This window comes from Papilio xuthus, unplaced genomic scaffold (genome assembly GCF_000836235.2).
Source record: "Papilio xuthus unplaced genomic scaffold, Pxut_1.1 DF825017.1, whole genome shotgun sequence".
Classification (NCBI taxonomy): Eukaryota; Metazoa; Arthropoda; class Insecta; order Lepidoptera; family Papilionidae; genus Papilio; species Papilio xuthus.
In genome coordinates, this window is record NW_013533632.1 from 791,247 (window position 1) to 808,877 (window position 17,631).

The window sequence follows — 17,631 nt, forward strand, 5'->3', positions numbered from 1 at the left end:
CCTATCCCTCTTAGTGCCCCGGCCAGAGCTCTAGGCGCAGTTCCCCCACTCCCTTATCTAGGTGTGGCAGCGTCTGTTTTTAATTATTGATTTGACTGCCCGCCCCCTTCTCACCTCGCCGCCCGCAAATACCGCGCATGCGTCAGATACCAATTAATGCAGCTACGCAGTCCCCGGGATTGGAAATGCAAATGGCGACTAAACAATGTCACATCATATCGCGAAAATCAATTTTTAAAGAGAATGAATTAGATTTTGACCATTAAAAAAAGCATTGACAGAACAACATATAAAAAGAACATAATAAAACATGTCATGTCACAGAATCACTTTGAGCACTTATTCATTTATTCCTTGCTCGATAATTACGACACAAGCGCTTTGCCCGACGGCTCAACTAGTACTGATTGCCACACCCGACCGTTACACATGCGCCACAGCATCCTCCACACTACTTCACCCCCATCTTTCCCCACCCCTACCCCTCTTAGTGTCCCAGCCAGAGCTCTAGGCGTGGCAGCGTCTATTTTCTATTATTAATTTGATGGTCTAAGTACTCGGCCTCGTCTACGTACTATTAACGTTATACAAATCACCGACCTAAAGTACTGCACTTGCGTATTGTAACCGATTAATTAAGATATCAATTTTACGACAAGGTTTTTAGATTTCGATACTTTGCACAAATATTTATTACAAGCCGTCGCCCGCGACTTTGCCCGCGCGGAATTTAAGAAAAGACTTAATAAGAAGCCTATGTATTCTTTTAACCATTTTTCTATCCCAAATATCAACGAGATCCCTGAAGCCGTTCAAGAGGTACCTTCTAACAAACAACCATCCTTCTATCCCTCTATACATCTATCCATCCAAACATTCCCATATATGTAATGTACTAGTTGTCGCTCGCGCCTCCGTCCGCGCCTATATTTGTAGCCTATATGTTCCACATCCACGCCAAATTTTACCGACGTTATGTAGCCGTTCAAGAGATACATTCTAACATCCACTCATTCACTTAAACATTCGCATTTCTAATATTAGACTACTATTCATAAATAGGCATAATCTCATCATTAAGTAAATGAACACAGCTTGTATGATGATTTTCTCAGGTAGGCAGAACAGCGAGAACGCTGAGCTGAATAGTCGGACAGGGCAGTACTGCTATTGTCTGAAGTTGTTGCTGTGCGTAACACTGCGCATGGCTCAGGTACCAATCAATGCAACTGCTCAGTCCCGGGGATTGGAAAAGCAAATGGCGACATATAAATATCATATCCCGAAAATCAATTTTTAAAGAATATCAATTAGATTTTAACCATAAAAATGTCAGAACGACAAATAAAAAGAGTGTATTCTTTTTTACATATAATACAATGTCGCAGAATCACTTTGAATTGGTATTTATTTATTCCATTTGCTTATTATAGTTATTAATATTGCTAGAGTACTGGTTGTTTCGATGAGCAGCTGCCCGACGGCCCAACCGGCACTGGTTGTACCATCCGACCTCTACACATGCGCCACAGCATCCCCCCTACTTCTCCGCAACGCCATCTATACCCCTCCCCTTTCGCCCGGAATCCTCTTTGTGTCCCGGCCAGAGCAAGTCAGCTATTGCGCGTGCGCCATAGCGTCCCCCGCCTCATCGATGATCCAGACAGAGCTCTAAGTGTAGTCCCCCCACTCCCTATATCTAGGTGTGGCTGCTCTCTAGACAGGCTCAATTATTGATTTGATTTCCTCGCCCGCCCACACATAATATTGTACATTACGCGCATGCGTCAGGTACCGATCAATGCAGCTACGAAGTCCCGGGGATTGGAAAATAAAATGGCGACTAAACAAAATCATATCATATATCTCCGCCCTACTCTTTGAATCCATAATGCATTAGGGGTGGCACGCGTAACAATTTTTAAATAAATTAAATTATATTTCACCAAAATTATTTGACTTATAAAAAGGATACATACTTTGCAGTTTTGCATAATCACTTTGAGCAGATATTCACTTATTCCTTGCACTATAATTACTACACAAGTCCGCTGCCCGACGACGCAATTAGCACTGATTGCCACACCCGATCCTTACACATGCGCAACAGTATCCCCACTACCTCTCTTCGCCCATCTTTCCAATCCCGGGCAGAGCATGTCATCTACTGCGCATGCGTCAGATACCAATCAATGCAGCTATGAAGTCCTCGGGGATTGAAAAGGCAAATGGCGACTTATTAATATCATATTGCAAAAGACCGGCATTTTATTCATCCTTACTAAGTAACTTGATATTATTAAAATTATATATTTAAAAAACACCTACAACTTCTATCGCCCGCGACTCTGTCTGTGTGGAATTAAAAGAAATAAATACTTAATTTGTAGACCATATGTTGTTCTACACCTATGCAAAATTTCAGCTCGATCCATGCAGCCGTTCTGAAATTACCTTTCACCAAACATTTACCCATCCATCCATTCTTCCATGCATCCAAACATCCGCTTTTATAATGTTAATAAGATCAAGATAACATTTTGTATTTCAAAAATAAACAGAACTAGTTGTCGCCCGCGACACCGTCCTTGTGGAATTAAGAAAAAACTCTATTTTTGTGCCTTTGTGTTCTTCAAGCCTTTGTTCGAAATCTATTCCAAATTTCAGCGAATTTCACGTAGCTGTTCAGGATAAATCTTCTAACAAACATCCATATATCCATCCATCCATCCATCCATCCATAAATACATACACCCATACATTCAAACATACGCATTTATAATATTAGCAAGATTAATACACCGTGAAATAACTACAAGCATCGCGAATGTTGCATCGCATTTAAAAAAAATATATATTTATATTGACATACTTTAAAAAAACAAAGTCGCGGAAAACAGTTAGTTTTTAAATAAATTGACAACTTGTGACATTCAATTAAATGCATTGTCATATTGTTCTGCCTTCGTGTGAAACTAGCACTAGAGCTTGACAGCGCATGAGCTACTACCCCCCCCCCCCCCCCGCACTCATAGCTGCACCAACGCCCTCTACTGCCGACGCAAAAGTGCGTAATACTGCACATGCGTCAGATACCAATCAATGCAGCTGCACCTTGCCGGCGAATGTAAAAGCAAATGGCGGCAAAGCTATATCATATCATATAACGCGAATCAAATTTTAAAGAGAATAAAAGATATTTCGACCGATAAAAAAACTGACATAACGACATATGAAAATAATTATCTTACATATTATGCAGAGTTACACAATCACTTTGAGCACTTATTCATTTATTCCTTGCTCGATAATTACGACACAAGCGCTTTACCCGACGGCTCAACTAGTACTGATTGCCACACCCGACCGCTACACATGCGTCAAAGCATCCCAAACCTACCCCTCCCCGCCCCTCCGGTATCCCTCTTTGTGTCTCAGCCAGAGCAAGTCAGCTATTGCGCATGCGCCATAGCGTCCCCCGCCTCATCGATGATCCAGACAGTACTCTAAGTGTAGTCCCCCCACTCCCTATATCTAGGTGTGGCTGCTGTCTAGACAGGCTCAATTATTGATTTGATTTCCTCGCCCGCCCACACATAATATTGTACATTACGCGCATGCGTTAGACGCCGATCAATGCAGCTATGAAGTCCCGGGGATTGGAAAAGAAAATGGCGACTAAACAATATCATATCATATATCTCCGCCCTACTCTTTGAATCTATAATGCATTAGGGGTGGCACGCGTAACAATTTTAAATAAATTAAATTATATTTCACCAAAATTATTTGACTTATAAAAAGGATACATACTTTGCAGTTTTGCATAATCACTTTGAGCAGATATTCACTTATTCCTTGCACTATAATTACGACACAAGTACGCTGCCCGACGACGCAATTAGCACTGACTGCCACACCCGATCCCTACACATGCGCAACAGTATCCCCACTACCTCTCCCCGCCCATCTTTCCCGATCCCTACCCCAACTCTACTCCCGTAACCATCTTAGTGTCCCGGTCAGAGCATGTCAGCTATCGCGCATGCGTCAGATACTAATCAATGCAGCTACGAAGTCCCGGGGATTGAAAAAGCAAATGGCGACTAAACAATATCCCGAAAAACAAGTTATAAAAAAATTAATTAGATTTTGATCATTAAAAAAGTATTGACAGAACGACAAATAAAAAGAATACACTTAAATATAACACAATGTCGCAGAATAACTTTGAACAGTTATTTATTTATTACTTCCTCGATAAATACGATACAAGCGCGCTGCCCGATGGCGCCACTAGCACTAATTGCCATACCTGACCTCTACTTATGCGCCATAGAATTACTCATCTTTCCCGACCCCTACCCTCCCCAACCCCCCCCCGTACACCTCATAGTGTCCGGCCAGAGCAAGCCAGCTATTGTCTCCCGACTTATCGATGATCCAGACAGAGACCTAAGCGTAGTCCCCCACCCTCATTATCTAGGTCTGGCAGCATCTTAGACAGGCTCAATTATTGATTTGATGGCCTAGGTACCTTAGTCTATAAATTTACCCCTACCAGTCGCCACCCTAAGTAGTTAATTTGCGTACTTTGATATGATTTTACTATTATACAAGCTGTGCCCCTATCGTCTTTGTTTATGTTTTGGCGCCAAATAAAAAACTATACACAGAAGCTGGCTAAAGACATCTATTCTGATGGAATTGATGAAGATGCGATTCAAACTATCTGCACATAAACTTCAAGGGTAGAGGCTGAGAGATGATAATTCATTCTTAATAAATTCCTGGTCGTTAGATATGCATTTATTTTATTTTTTAATAATACCTCGTACATTCAAAATAAGAACGAGACTGTAGCCCTAACACTAAAGAAAAATATCATTAATAATATAGTAGTTCACATTTGTATACATACATACATACAACATACATACACGTCTGCATAAAACATAACAATCTTGTCAGTTGGAGATAATATTGTTCGTCGGGTGAAAATACAGAGTGAATCATACGTTTATCTGAAGTAAACAAAGACATTAAAATGTATATTAAGACCAGATATGTTTTCCTTTGTCTTATTATGTGTGCCCACGTGGTTTTACATATTTCTTATAGAACTTACTAAGACTGTAAGAAGTAGCTACTTTCACTAGTTCATCAATAAAGTACCACTGCAGTTAAGTTTTATTGGGACATTCAGATGTCAAATAGCATGTTTTCGATACTCAAACGAACGAAAATGTTTCGCATATTTTTCTACAATTTATCTGAATATCTTTCGGGGGAAAAATACAAGAATCACCTTATAACATGGGTAATAATCATTTCAAGCTAATTAAAAATTGATATAATTTTTTTTTAATTTAAATTGTGAGAATTATTTATCTTGTTTAATAAGTTTAAGTTAAATAATTAGCCTGAATAATAAAAAATGCTACCTAAAGACAATATTTGATGCAAACGAAGTCGCGGGCAGAGCTAGTATAATATAAAAAAAAAGACTTACTTATTATGCAGTGTCGCACCATCACTTTGAGCAGGTATTCATTTATTCCTTGCTTGATAATTACGAGATAACCTAGCAGCCCGACCACGCAATTAGCACTAATTGCCACACCCGACCGCTAAAGGTGCGTCACAGAATCCCCCCTCCAACTACCTGTCTCCCATCTTACCCCACCCCCTACTCCTCCCGCACCCCCTTAGTGTCCCGGACAGAGCTCTAGGCGTAGTTCCCCACTCCCTTATCTAGGTGTGGCAGCGTCTATTTTCAATTATTGATTCGACGGCCCGCCCCCTTCTTTCCTCGCTGCCCGCAAATAGTGTGCAATACCGCGCATGCGTCTGATACAAATTAATGCAGCTACGCAGTCCCCGGGATTGGAAATGCAAATGGCGACTATATCAAGCGAATCATTTTCAAATCAATTTTTAAGAAGAATGAAAGATATTTTGACCATTAAAAAGTATTGACCAAACTACATATAATAAGAATTATACAGTGTAATACAATCACTTTGAGCAGGTATTCATTTATTCCTTGCTCGATAATTACGACACTAGTTCGCTGCCCGACGACGCAACTAGCACTGATTGGTACAATCGACATCTAGACATGCGCCATTGCATCCCCCCCCTCCCCCACTACCACTTGCCAATTTCATCTTTCCCGACAAAACCCCCTTCCCTCCCGTAACCCTCCTAGTATTCCGGCCAGAGCTCTAAAGGTAGTTGCCCCACTCCCTTTATCTAGGTGTGACGATGTCTACGTACATTAATTGATATGATGGCCTATACATTAAGAGTACTTTACTTCACTTCCGTATTTTAACAGATTAATTAAGAGATCAATTTTACGTCAAGGTTTTAGATTGCAATACTTTGCACGTATGTTCATTACAAGCTATAGCCCGCGATTCTGTTCGCGCCGGATTTAGGAAAAAACTTAATTGGAATCCTATTTATTTCTTTAGCCTTTGTTCTATACCAAATCCCAGCCAGATCCCTGCAGCCGTTCAAGAGGTACCTTCTAACAAACAACCATCCTTGTATCCCTTTATACATCTATCCATCCAAACATTTGCATTTATTATGTAAGTAAGAAGTACAAGTAATATAGAACTAGCTCTCAGCCGACACACAAAAGTGTGCAATACAGCGCATGCGTCAAATACCAATCAATGCAGCTACGCAGTCCCGGGGATTAGAAAAGCAAATGGCGGCTAAACAATATCATATCCCCCCCCCACCCTTTTACTCTATAAAGTATATGGCGTCGCACGCAAATTAATTTTTTAAGAGATTGAATTATAGTTTAACCACAAAAAAGTTTCTGACATATAAAAAGGATACACTCACATACTATGCAATGTCACACAATCACTTTGAGCACTTATTCATTTATTCCTTGCTCGATAAATACGACACAAGCTCGCTGCCCGACGGCGCAACTAGCACTGATTGCCACACCCGACGTCTACACATGCGCCACACCATCCCTACTACCTCTCCCCGCCCATCTTTCTCAATCCACCCCCCACCCCCCTCTACCCCCGAAATCGTGTCCCGGTCAGAGCATGTCAGCTATTGCGCATGCGTCAAATACCAATCAATCCAGCTACGCAGTCTTCGGGGAATGAAAAAGCAAATGGCGACTAAACAATATAATATCCCGAAAATTAATTTTTAAAGAATATAAATTAGATTTTGATCATTAAAAAAATTGACAGAACGATTGTCGCAGAATCACTTTGAGTAGGTATTCAGTTATTCCTTTTGCTTATTATAGTTATTAATATTGCTAGAGTACTGGTTGTTTCGATGGGCAGCTGCCCGACGGCCCAACCGGCACTAGTCGTACCATCCGACCTCTACACATGCGCCACAGCATCCCCCCTACTTCTCCGCAACGCCATCTATACCCCTCCCCTTCCCACCGGAACCCTCTTTGTGTCCCGGCCAGAGCTCTAGTCTAGGCGTGGGTTTAAGAGCAAGCCAACTATTGCGCATGCGCCACAGCCTCACCCACCTTATCGTCGATACAGACAAAGAATTAACCGTAGTTCCCCCTCTCCCTTTATCTAGGTGTGGCCGTTAGTTACAAGTATTGATTTGATGGTACAGATACTCCAGCCCATCCATTTGCGCTTTATCAATCGCCACCCTTAGTTCTTCAATATCTTATTCTAATTGATTTTATTATTATGCTAGCTGTGCTCGCGACTTCATTTTTATGAAATTCTGTGTTCGGCTTTTAATTATTTGGACTAAACTTATAAATTTTTACGACAAAACATATTCAACGATACAAACTTACATCCATCATTTTATTACAACAAACATTTTACAAACTTTCATCCCTTATTCCTTATAGTTAAGCCTAAGCCTATATCCTTTGTCCGGCTCTAGACTTACGCATGTAGCACAAAGTTGCAGTGGCCCTAAGCATCATGTACTTTTTTGATTGTACACTTCGCAAAACAGCTCTACATTGTCGTACTGTTCTAAGTCACTGTTCTGCCCTTGTATGTAGCTAGCATTAGCGATTGGCATGAGCTATTGGACCCCTCCCACTCCATACGTCCCCACCGCCGCCTTCCCTCGCCGCCCACACATAATATTGTACATTACTGCGCATGCGTCAGATACCAATCAATGCAGCTACGAAGTCCCGGGGATTGGAAAAGAAAATGGCGACTAATTAATATCATAATGCAAAAGACCGGCATTTTATTCATCCTTACTAATTAACTTGATATTATTAATGTTATATATTTAAAAAACACGTACAACTTCTATCGCCCGCGACTCTATCTGTGTGGAATTAAAAGAAAAAACTACTTAATTTGTAGACTATATGTTGTTCTACCTTTTTCTCTGACCTTTGCAAAATTTCAGCTCGATCCATGCAACCGTTCTGAAATTACCTTTTACCAAACATTTACCCATCCATCCATTCTTCCATGCATCCAAACATCCGCTTTTATAATGTTAATAAGATCAAGATAACATTTTGTATTTCAAAAATAAATAGAACTAGTTGTCGCCCGCGACACCGTTCTTGTCCTTTGTGTTCTTCAAGCCTTTGTTCGACATCTATTTCAAATTTCAGCAAATTTCACGCAGCTGTTCAGGATATATCTTCTAACAAACATCCATATATCCATCCATCCAACTATCCATCCATCCATCCATACATACATACATACATCCAAACATACGCATTTATAATATTAGCAAGATTAATACACCGTGAAACAACTACAAGCATCGCGAATGTTGCATCGCATTTAAAAAAAATATTTATTTATATTGACATACTTTAAAAAAACAAAGTCGCGGAAAACAGTTAGTTTTTAAATAAATTGACAACTTGTGACATTCAATTAAATGCATTGTCATACTGTCCTGCCTTCGTGTGAAATAAGCACTAGAGCTTGACAGCGCATGAGCTACTACCCTCCCCCCCCCCCACCCGCACTCATAGTTGCACCAACGCCCTCTACTGCCGACACAAAAGTGCGTAATACTGCACATGCGTCAAATACCAATCAATGCAGCTGCACCTTGCCGGCGAATGGAAAAGCAAATGGCGGCAAAGCAATATCATATCATATAACGCGAATCTAATTTTAAAGAGAATCAAAGATATTTCGACCGACAAAAAAACTGACAGAACGACATATAAAAATAATTATCTTACATATTATGCAGAGTTACACAATCACTTTGAGCACTTATTCATTTATTCCTTGCTCGATAATTACGACACAAGCGCTTTACCCGACGACGCAACTAGCACTGATTGCCACACCCGACCGCTACACATGCGTCAAAGCATCCCAACCCTACCCCTCCCCGCCCCTCCGGTATCCCTCTTTGTATCTCAGCCAGAGCAAGTCAGCTATTGCACATGCTCCATAGCGTCCCCCGCCTCATCGATGATCCAGACAGAGCTCTAAGTGTAGTCCCCCCACTCCCTATATCTAGGTGTGGCTGCTGTCTAGACAGGCTCAATTATTGATTTGATTTCCTCGCCGCCCGCACATAATATTGTACATTACTCCGCATGCGTCAGGTACCGATCAATACAGCTACGAAGTCCCGGGGATTGGAAAAGCAAATGGCGACTAAACAATATCATATTATATATCTCCGCCTTACTCTTTGAATCTATAATGCATTAGGGGTGGCACACGAAACAATTTTTAAATAAATTAAATTATATTTCACCTTAAAAAATTATTTGACTTATAAAAAGGATACATACTTTGCAGTTTTGCATAATCACTTAGAGCAGATATTCACTTATTCCTTGCACTATAATTACGACACAAGTACGCTGCCCGACGACGCAATTAGCACTGATTGCCACACCCGATCCTTACACATGCGCATCAGTATCCCCACTACCTCTCTTCGCCCATCTTTCCAATCCCGGGCAGAGCATGTCATCTACTGCGCATGCGTCAGATACCAATCAATGCAGCTACGGAGTCCCGGGGATTAGTAAAGAAAATGGCGACTTATTAATATCATAATGCAAAAGACCGGCATTTTATTCATTCTTACTAATTAACTTGATATTATTAATGTTATATATTTAAAAAACACGTACAACTTCTATCGCCCGCGACTCTATCTGTGTGGAATTAAAAGAAAAAAATACTTAATTTGTAGACCATATGTTGTTCTACCTTTTTCTCTGACCTTTGCAAAATTTCAGCTCGATCCATGCAACCGTTCGAAATTACCTTTTACCAAACATTTACCCATCCATCCATTCTTCCATGCATCCAAACATCCGCTTTTATAATGTTAATAAGATCAAGATAACATTTTGTATTTCAAAAATAAATAGAACTAGTTGTCGCCCTCGACACCGTTCTTGTCCTTTGTGTTCTGCAAGCCTTTGTTCGACATCTATTTCAAATTTCAGCGAATTTCACGCAGCTGTTCAGGAGATACCTTCTAACAAACATCCATCTATCTATCCATCCAACTATCCATCTATTGATCCATCCATCCATCCAGCCATCCATCCATCCATCCAGCCATCCATCCATCCATCCATCCATACATACACCTATACATCCAAACATACGCATTTATAATATTAGCAAGATTAATACACCGTGAAACAACTACAAGCATCGCGAATGTTGCATCGCATTAAAAAAAATTATATTTATATTTACATACTTTAAAAAAGACAAAGTCGCGAGAATCAGCTAGTTTTCAAATAAATTGACAACTTGTGACATTCAATTAAATGCATTGTCATACTGTTCTGCCTTCGTGTGAAACTAGCACTCGAGCTTGACAGCGCATGAGCTACCCCCCCCCCGCACTCATAGCTGCACCAACGCCCTCTACTGCCGACGCATAATATTAAACATTACTGCGCATGCGTCAGATACCAAGCAATGCAGCTACGAAGTTCCGGGGATTGGTAAAGAAAATGGTGACTAAACAATATCTTATCCCGAAAATCATTTTTTAAAGAATATCAATTAGATTTTAACCATAAAAATGTCAGAACGACATATAATAAGAATGTATACTTTTTACATATAATACAATGTCGCAGAATCACTTTGAATTGGTATTCATTTATTCCTTTTGCTTATTATAGTTATTAATATTGCTAGACCTCTACACATGCGCCACAGCATCCCCCCTACTTCTCCGCAACGCCATCTATACCACCCCCCTCCCCTTCCCCCCGGAATCCTCTTTGTGTCCCGGCCAGAGCAAGTCAGCTATTGCGCATGCGCCATATCGTCCCCCGCCTCAACGATAATCCAGACAGAGCTCTAAGTGTAGTCCCCCCACTCCCTATATCTAGGTGTGGCTGCTGTCTAGACAGGCTCAATTATTGATTTGATTTTCTCGCCGCCCACACATAATATTATAAAATACTGCGCATGCGTCAGGTACCAATCAATACAGCTACGCAGTCCCAGGGATTGGAAAAGCAAATGGCGTCTAAACAATATCATATTGCAAAAGACCGGCATTTATAATGTTAATAAGATCAAGTTGCATTTTATATTTCAAAAATAAATAGAACTAGTTGTCGCCCGCGACTCCGTCCTTGTAGAATTAAGAAAAAACTGTATTAAGAGCCTTTGTGTTCTTCAAGTCTTTGTTCGACATCTATTCCAAATTTCAGCGAATTTCACGTAGTTGTTCAGGAGATACCTTCTAACAAACATCCATCTATCTATCTATCGATCCATCTATACAGTTGTTTTTAAATAAAATAAAAAAATCTATCTATCTATCTATCCATCCATACATCTATCCACACATTTGCATTTATAAAATTAGTAATATTAATACACTACGAAACACTATATTTAATACATACTTCAAAACAGATAAAGTCGCGGAAAACAGCTAGTTTTTAAATAAATTGACTACTTGTGACATTCAATTAAATGCATTGTCATACTGTCCTGCCTTCATGTGAAACTAGCACTAGAGCTTGACAGCGCATGAGCTACTACCCTCCCCCCCAACCCGCAATCATAGCTGCACCAACGCCCTCTACTGCCTGCCCACACATAATAGTGCGTAATACTGCGCATGCGTCAGATACCAATCAATGCAGCTGCGCAGTCCCGGGGATTGGAAAAGAAAATGGCGACTGCACATAAAATCGCAAAATGGCAGCTCACCAAGAGAACCCTAAAATGTATATGCCTAAAATTTCTTTACATAGAAAACCTAAAAACTGGTTGGCAGTTGATTTGATTTTAGAAATGACCCGAAAATAATTTGCTAGCATTGTAGCCGCAGACAGAAAGAAGACTGGTTGCGGAAAATGATCCCCAAATTAATGAGCCGTTAAAGAACCGAGTGACTGAACGACATGTACCTGTAATAAGAATAAACTTACATGTGAACTGCCACACAATCACTTTGAGCAGATATTATTCCATGCTCGACACGACCGCGACACATGCTTATTACCCGCCGGCGTAACTAGCACTGGCCAAATCCTCCGACTACTGCAGATATATTGCAGCATCCCCCACTACGCCCCTCTCCTCCCACTCCTGTATCCTTGCCCCACCCCACTCTAACCCTCCCATTCCCCGCAACATCCAATCCCTCCCATTCCCACCCGAACCAACAACCTCCAATTGCCTCCCACACCCAACCCCTCCCATTTGCCTCCACACCCAACCTCTCCCATTTGCCTCCACACTCAAACCCTCCCATTGTCCTCCACACCCAACCTCTCCCATTCGCCTTCACACTCAACCCCTCCCTTTGTCCTCCACACCCGTATCCATGCTAAAATCCGAGCGACAGCTCTAGGCTTAGGTTGTTTTGCACGCCAGAGCCACAATGTGCCTCCCTCTCTGTCGGTTTGCCAACTCCCATAATTTAGGCGTGGCACTGTCTAGGTTCAAGTATTGATCTGAAGGCTTAGATGCCCTAGCCATATTTACCCCATTCCAATCGCCTCCCTACATACAGTTTTGCACCTGCGTACTTTAATTAATCAATTTTACGGTGCGGTACTGCAATGCGGTACTTCAATTGTACATGCGCAGACCTTGCTAGCACCAAGCTCAGCCACACCCTAGGCGTGGCCACTGCCTAGTCTAGACAATTAGTTTGAATATTGATCTACACCTAAGAACATGTCAGTCGTAACAGCGCCATCTTTTAACTATAAAACTAACTAACCTACCACTGCTAACAGTGTACTGCTACCTCGAAATTTCGGTAGATGGCGTTGTACAATTTTGAAATCAAGAATAATATATTTACAAGCCAGGGAACTTACAGATTTTAACTAAAATCGATATTATAAAAATATATTAATTACATTTATATGATGACTAGTTATTTCCCGCGGCTTCGTCCGCGTTTCAAAATCTACAACGTACTATCACCATAAACTCTTTTCCATCAATTCTATAGAAACTTTCCCACTTTAGACCTTTAGGAGATGAATTTAATAAAATATTTATGTAGTGCTCGGCTGCTACAAAAATCTATGTCAAATTTTCAAGCCTATGCCCAGGAGTTTCGGCTGTGTGTTAATATATCAGTTGATAGTCAGTTGGCAGTCAATCCGTTGACTCTTTTATATTATATACATACTAGTGGTCGCCCGCGACTCCGTCCACACGGTATTAAAAAAAACTTAATTATTACCTTACGTCTTTTTTCAGACTATGCTATATATCTATACCAAACATACAACAAGATGCAGTCGTTCTGAAGATACCTTCTAACAAACATCCATCCAACGATTCATTCGCATTTATAATATTAGTAAGATTAAAAAACGAAAAGTACGAAATACGTAGAACTTTTGGAATAAACCTTGTTAGCGCAATTAATTTTAATATTGTGAAATCTGGAATCGTTTCAGTTTGCGAATCAGGTAAACATCGTATGATCGTACAGCCAATTTGAATACGACGCAGTTGGCAATCTGATAATGGAAATTTCCATCGTACGATGTTGAAAAATGATCCCACTCAAATTGAAGGATATGTTTACTAAACGAATTAATATTTAACAGCTCTTGGAACAAAATAACAACGAATCAGGACAAGGATGTCGTCAGATTGTGAATATTAAATGATGTTTACCAGCCGACATCTATTCGAAATTCATATATTCCTCATTATACTTGTTTCATGCAGACAGAGATCGACAGGGGACCGAATAATCCAGGGTCGTTTGAAATAAACAAGTGTTGGTACTTTGTCTCAATAATTCTTATTTACATCACTGACGAAAATAGTATTTAAACTCTAAATTAAACTTCAAAGATTAATAATAAAATAACAATAAATTTTTATATCTGATTACATTAAAACAATAAGAAGCTACGACTTCCGTCAAATTTCACTAAAAAAAATCAATAGTAAATATATTTTTTAATTTTTCACATTTTTTTTTGCAGTTGTGAATGGATTCCGACTTCGGAGCTCCTTTTTAAATTCCGGCACAGACAGTAAACGATACGTTTATAATTTTTATTAAAAAAAATCGCGAGAATGACGTTTGAAAACTTTGACAGATAACAGCGGATTCTTGGCGGTGGCGCCACCTACTTAGAAGTTTCGTTTAGTATTGTTTCAATTTAAAAATTGAAACAATACTATTGCACAATATAATGTAAAATCAAAAAAATGTAAATCTAATGTATGTTATTTGAATTAATGATATTTTTTTTAGTTGAGTTTAGAAAATATAAAGAACGTACTTTAATATGTTTAAAGACTCAACTTTTCCACAAAATAAATCAGTTTGCTTTGTCAATTTTTATATCATCAGAATATTATTGGATTACGCGATTTTTTTTTAAAGAGATTGACCCGAACTTGTAAACGTGAAATATATATAGGTTATGTAGAGAATTGCATAAAGCTATTTTTAATGAAAAAAAAAATAATTAAGTACTACGATAAAATTTCGTTCGATCAATGGTCGGCTAATATAACATTAATCTTATATCTTTAAATGAGCAATTCTTGTATATATTTTTCATATAATAAAATTTAGTATATAAAGGGTTTCGGGGGCGATAAATTGATCTAGCTAGGAATCATTTTTAGAAAATGTCATTTTATTCGTGTTTTATCGATAATCAACTTAAACATAAACTTAACTATTTCTATCGGTAAGATCGAAAAATATTATTTATATTTGATCATTTTATTAGTAATTCCTACTTAAATATAATTTCCAAAAAAACACAATTAAAAAAAATACCGAGCAAAGCGGTCGGTCATCCAGGTGCTGTTTAATACTATCAAAAATTAGTTAACTTGTTATTTATCATTAAAAAAATATTACTATTGTTATTACTTATTATATTATATTGTATAGTTATAATTTTATAAAAAAAATATAATACAAAGTCATCCCTTACCAACACTGTCATAATTTTTGCAACATATTTTAGTAGTTATTTTTTTATGTTTTAAATCCATTTAAAATAAAACGACAACAAAAAAGAATAAAGTGCATTTTGCATATGCTTTTTATCATTTTATAATTCACGCATGCCATTATACAAATACATACAGACTTACAAATTTTATATATAGTTAACTGAAAGTCGCGTCATTAGTTCATATGTTTTTTATTCTATGTCAATAAATAAATAAAACATAAGGAAATATATAATAATGCATGAAAAAGTGCAAAATGTGCAAATAAATAAGATAAAATATTTTAATCGTAATTACGCAAAAGCACAGCTAAAATTTAATTATGCAGCCAAAACCGCCTTCAGCTATTGTATATTAAAAACATTTACCAATTAGATAAAATGTAATAAAAATAAGGGAAATTGAATTCAGTTTTTTTTTAATTTACAAAATTTTTCAAAAAGCAAAAAACAATATAAAACATCGCAGCATTTCGCATTTTGTAGAGTTAATAATGTTTGAAATCAAATAATTTAAAATACATTATAGAGGAGATTACAAGAAATTAGACATTCTTTTTAGAAATAGTTGCCGCGCAATAGCCAAAGCAACATTCGCCAAATTACGCGCAAATAGTACACGGTATATAGTGCGACAAACTTTACTAGCTCATGGACAAAATTGGAACTAAGGCTGTTTTCGTCAAACTTTCTCTTTTGTGCTATTTTCTGTTCATAAGTATGTTTGCTGAGCTATATTTTATCATATTTATTTTATTGGTTTTATTTACGTGGATTCGCTTCAAAAGTAAATATTATTACTAAATTTATAATATTTAAAATAAATTGCCATCAAAGTAATTAATACTCATCTGCTTTTAATTTTTAAAATAAAAAAAACATTTTTTGTATTAAAATTCAAAGCGCTTTGCCTTTTTTCACTTTGAGTTCGCTTTCGCAACTGTGTATTAGGAATCAAAACTGCTCGTGCGACTTCGCTTTGCACTATATCGTTAGAACAGCAGGTATAATATCATCCAAACTTTATGGCCGCTCGCAAGTTCGCGCAACACGCTGCAAATATAATTTTAGATATCAGGACACAATGTGAGGGTAAGGTTAAAACTCTGCAAGCACTGAATAGGATCAATGTTCCACTGGATAGGCTAGAAGCGGTGTTGTTTTGTGCCTATTTGATTTTCATTTTATATACTGTCGCTATTGGTTGGCATTTATATAGTCATATCTAAATGCATAGTTAGATCACTGCCTTTTGGCTCATGATATTTATTTACTATCGCTCTGTTTTAATCTGATATTGTCTTTAATTTTAAATGTGATATTTTTTTTTTGCAATACGTGTGTTATAAAATATCCAATTTGTTATATACCATAGCAAAAGCGCACATTTATCGTACATAATATTATATTTTTCGACAGCGTAATCATTCATTCGATAATTCGCATGTAAAAAATTAAAAAAGCATAGCATTTTTTTGTTTTTTTTTTTAACATAAATTGTTTTTTTTTTGCTTTTTAAAAATATTGATATGATCAAAAAATATTGTCAGTAAGTGAAGTTGTAAGTTTCTAATTTTTCTCATTTATGACTTGATGTAAATTCGCTCAGCATTTTTATTATATATTTTTTTCGCTCAAATAATTACTTAGCACTTATAACTGTAGGTGTAAAAAATTTTTTAATCATTCTAAAAAATATTTTTTTCAATTATATTGTAATTTAAAAAATAGCAACTTTGTTTATTTTGTCACAACTGACTTTGTTTGTTTACTTATGTATTGTTCAATATGTTGCAAAAGTTATTGACAGTGTGATTAAGTTATTTGACTATGAAAACTAATCCAAACCTATAAACAGTGTGAATTCGTTTATAATAATCTTAGAAACGGCTTAACCGAACATTACGCAGTTTTCAATTTTACAATGATATGTTACACTTAGCTTGCTTACTTGCTTCATCTAAAAAGCCAAGCGAAATGTTTTTGTGTCGATCTCCGCGTCTATAATCACCAAAAGAGTATATAAAAACAAAAGGACAGAACTATCGTTTATTTTTAGTTCAGCAATGGCAACCGTTATTTATCAAAGTTAACTATAATATAAATCAAATAATTTAAATTAGATATTAAGGTTGTCAAATATCGCGGCATCGGACACCTTTGGGTGAGGCGGGAGAGGGGAGGGGAAGAGTGGG

The 17,631-nt window shown here is 37.9% G+C and overlaps 1 protein-coding gene across 16 annotated transcripts in view; it reads right to left on the reverse strand.

Annotated features, from left to right (window-relative positions):
- LOC106126349 (uncharacterized) overlaps positions 1 to 17,631 on the reverse strand; it is a 35,547-nt gene that overhangs the window by 17,080 nt on the left and 836 nt on the right. For 2 of the 16 annotated variants that reach the window (XR_001228356.1, XR_001228350.1), the window contains exon 1: positions 6,899 to 6,937. The exons of 2 other annotated variants lie outside the window; for them this stretch is intronic. Coding sequence is in view for 2 of the 14 variants with exons in the window: in XM_013323966.1 (XP_013179420.1) it covers positions 12,410 to 12,474 (65 nt within the window). In the remaining 12 variants the exon portion in view is untranslated. 12 more of the 16 variants (XM_013323966.1, XM_013323965.1, XR_001228346.1 and 9 more) reach the window with 11 other exon arrangements.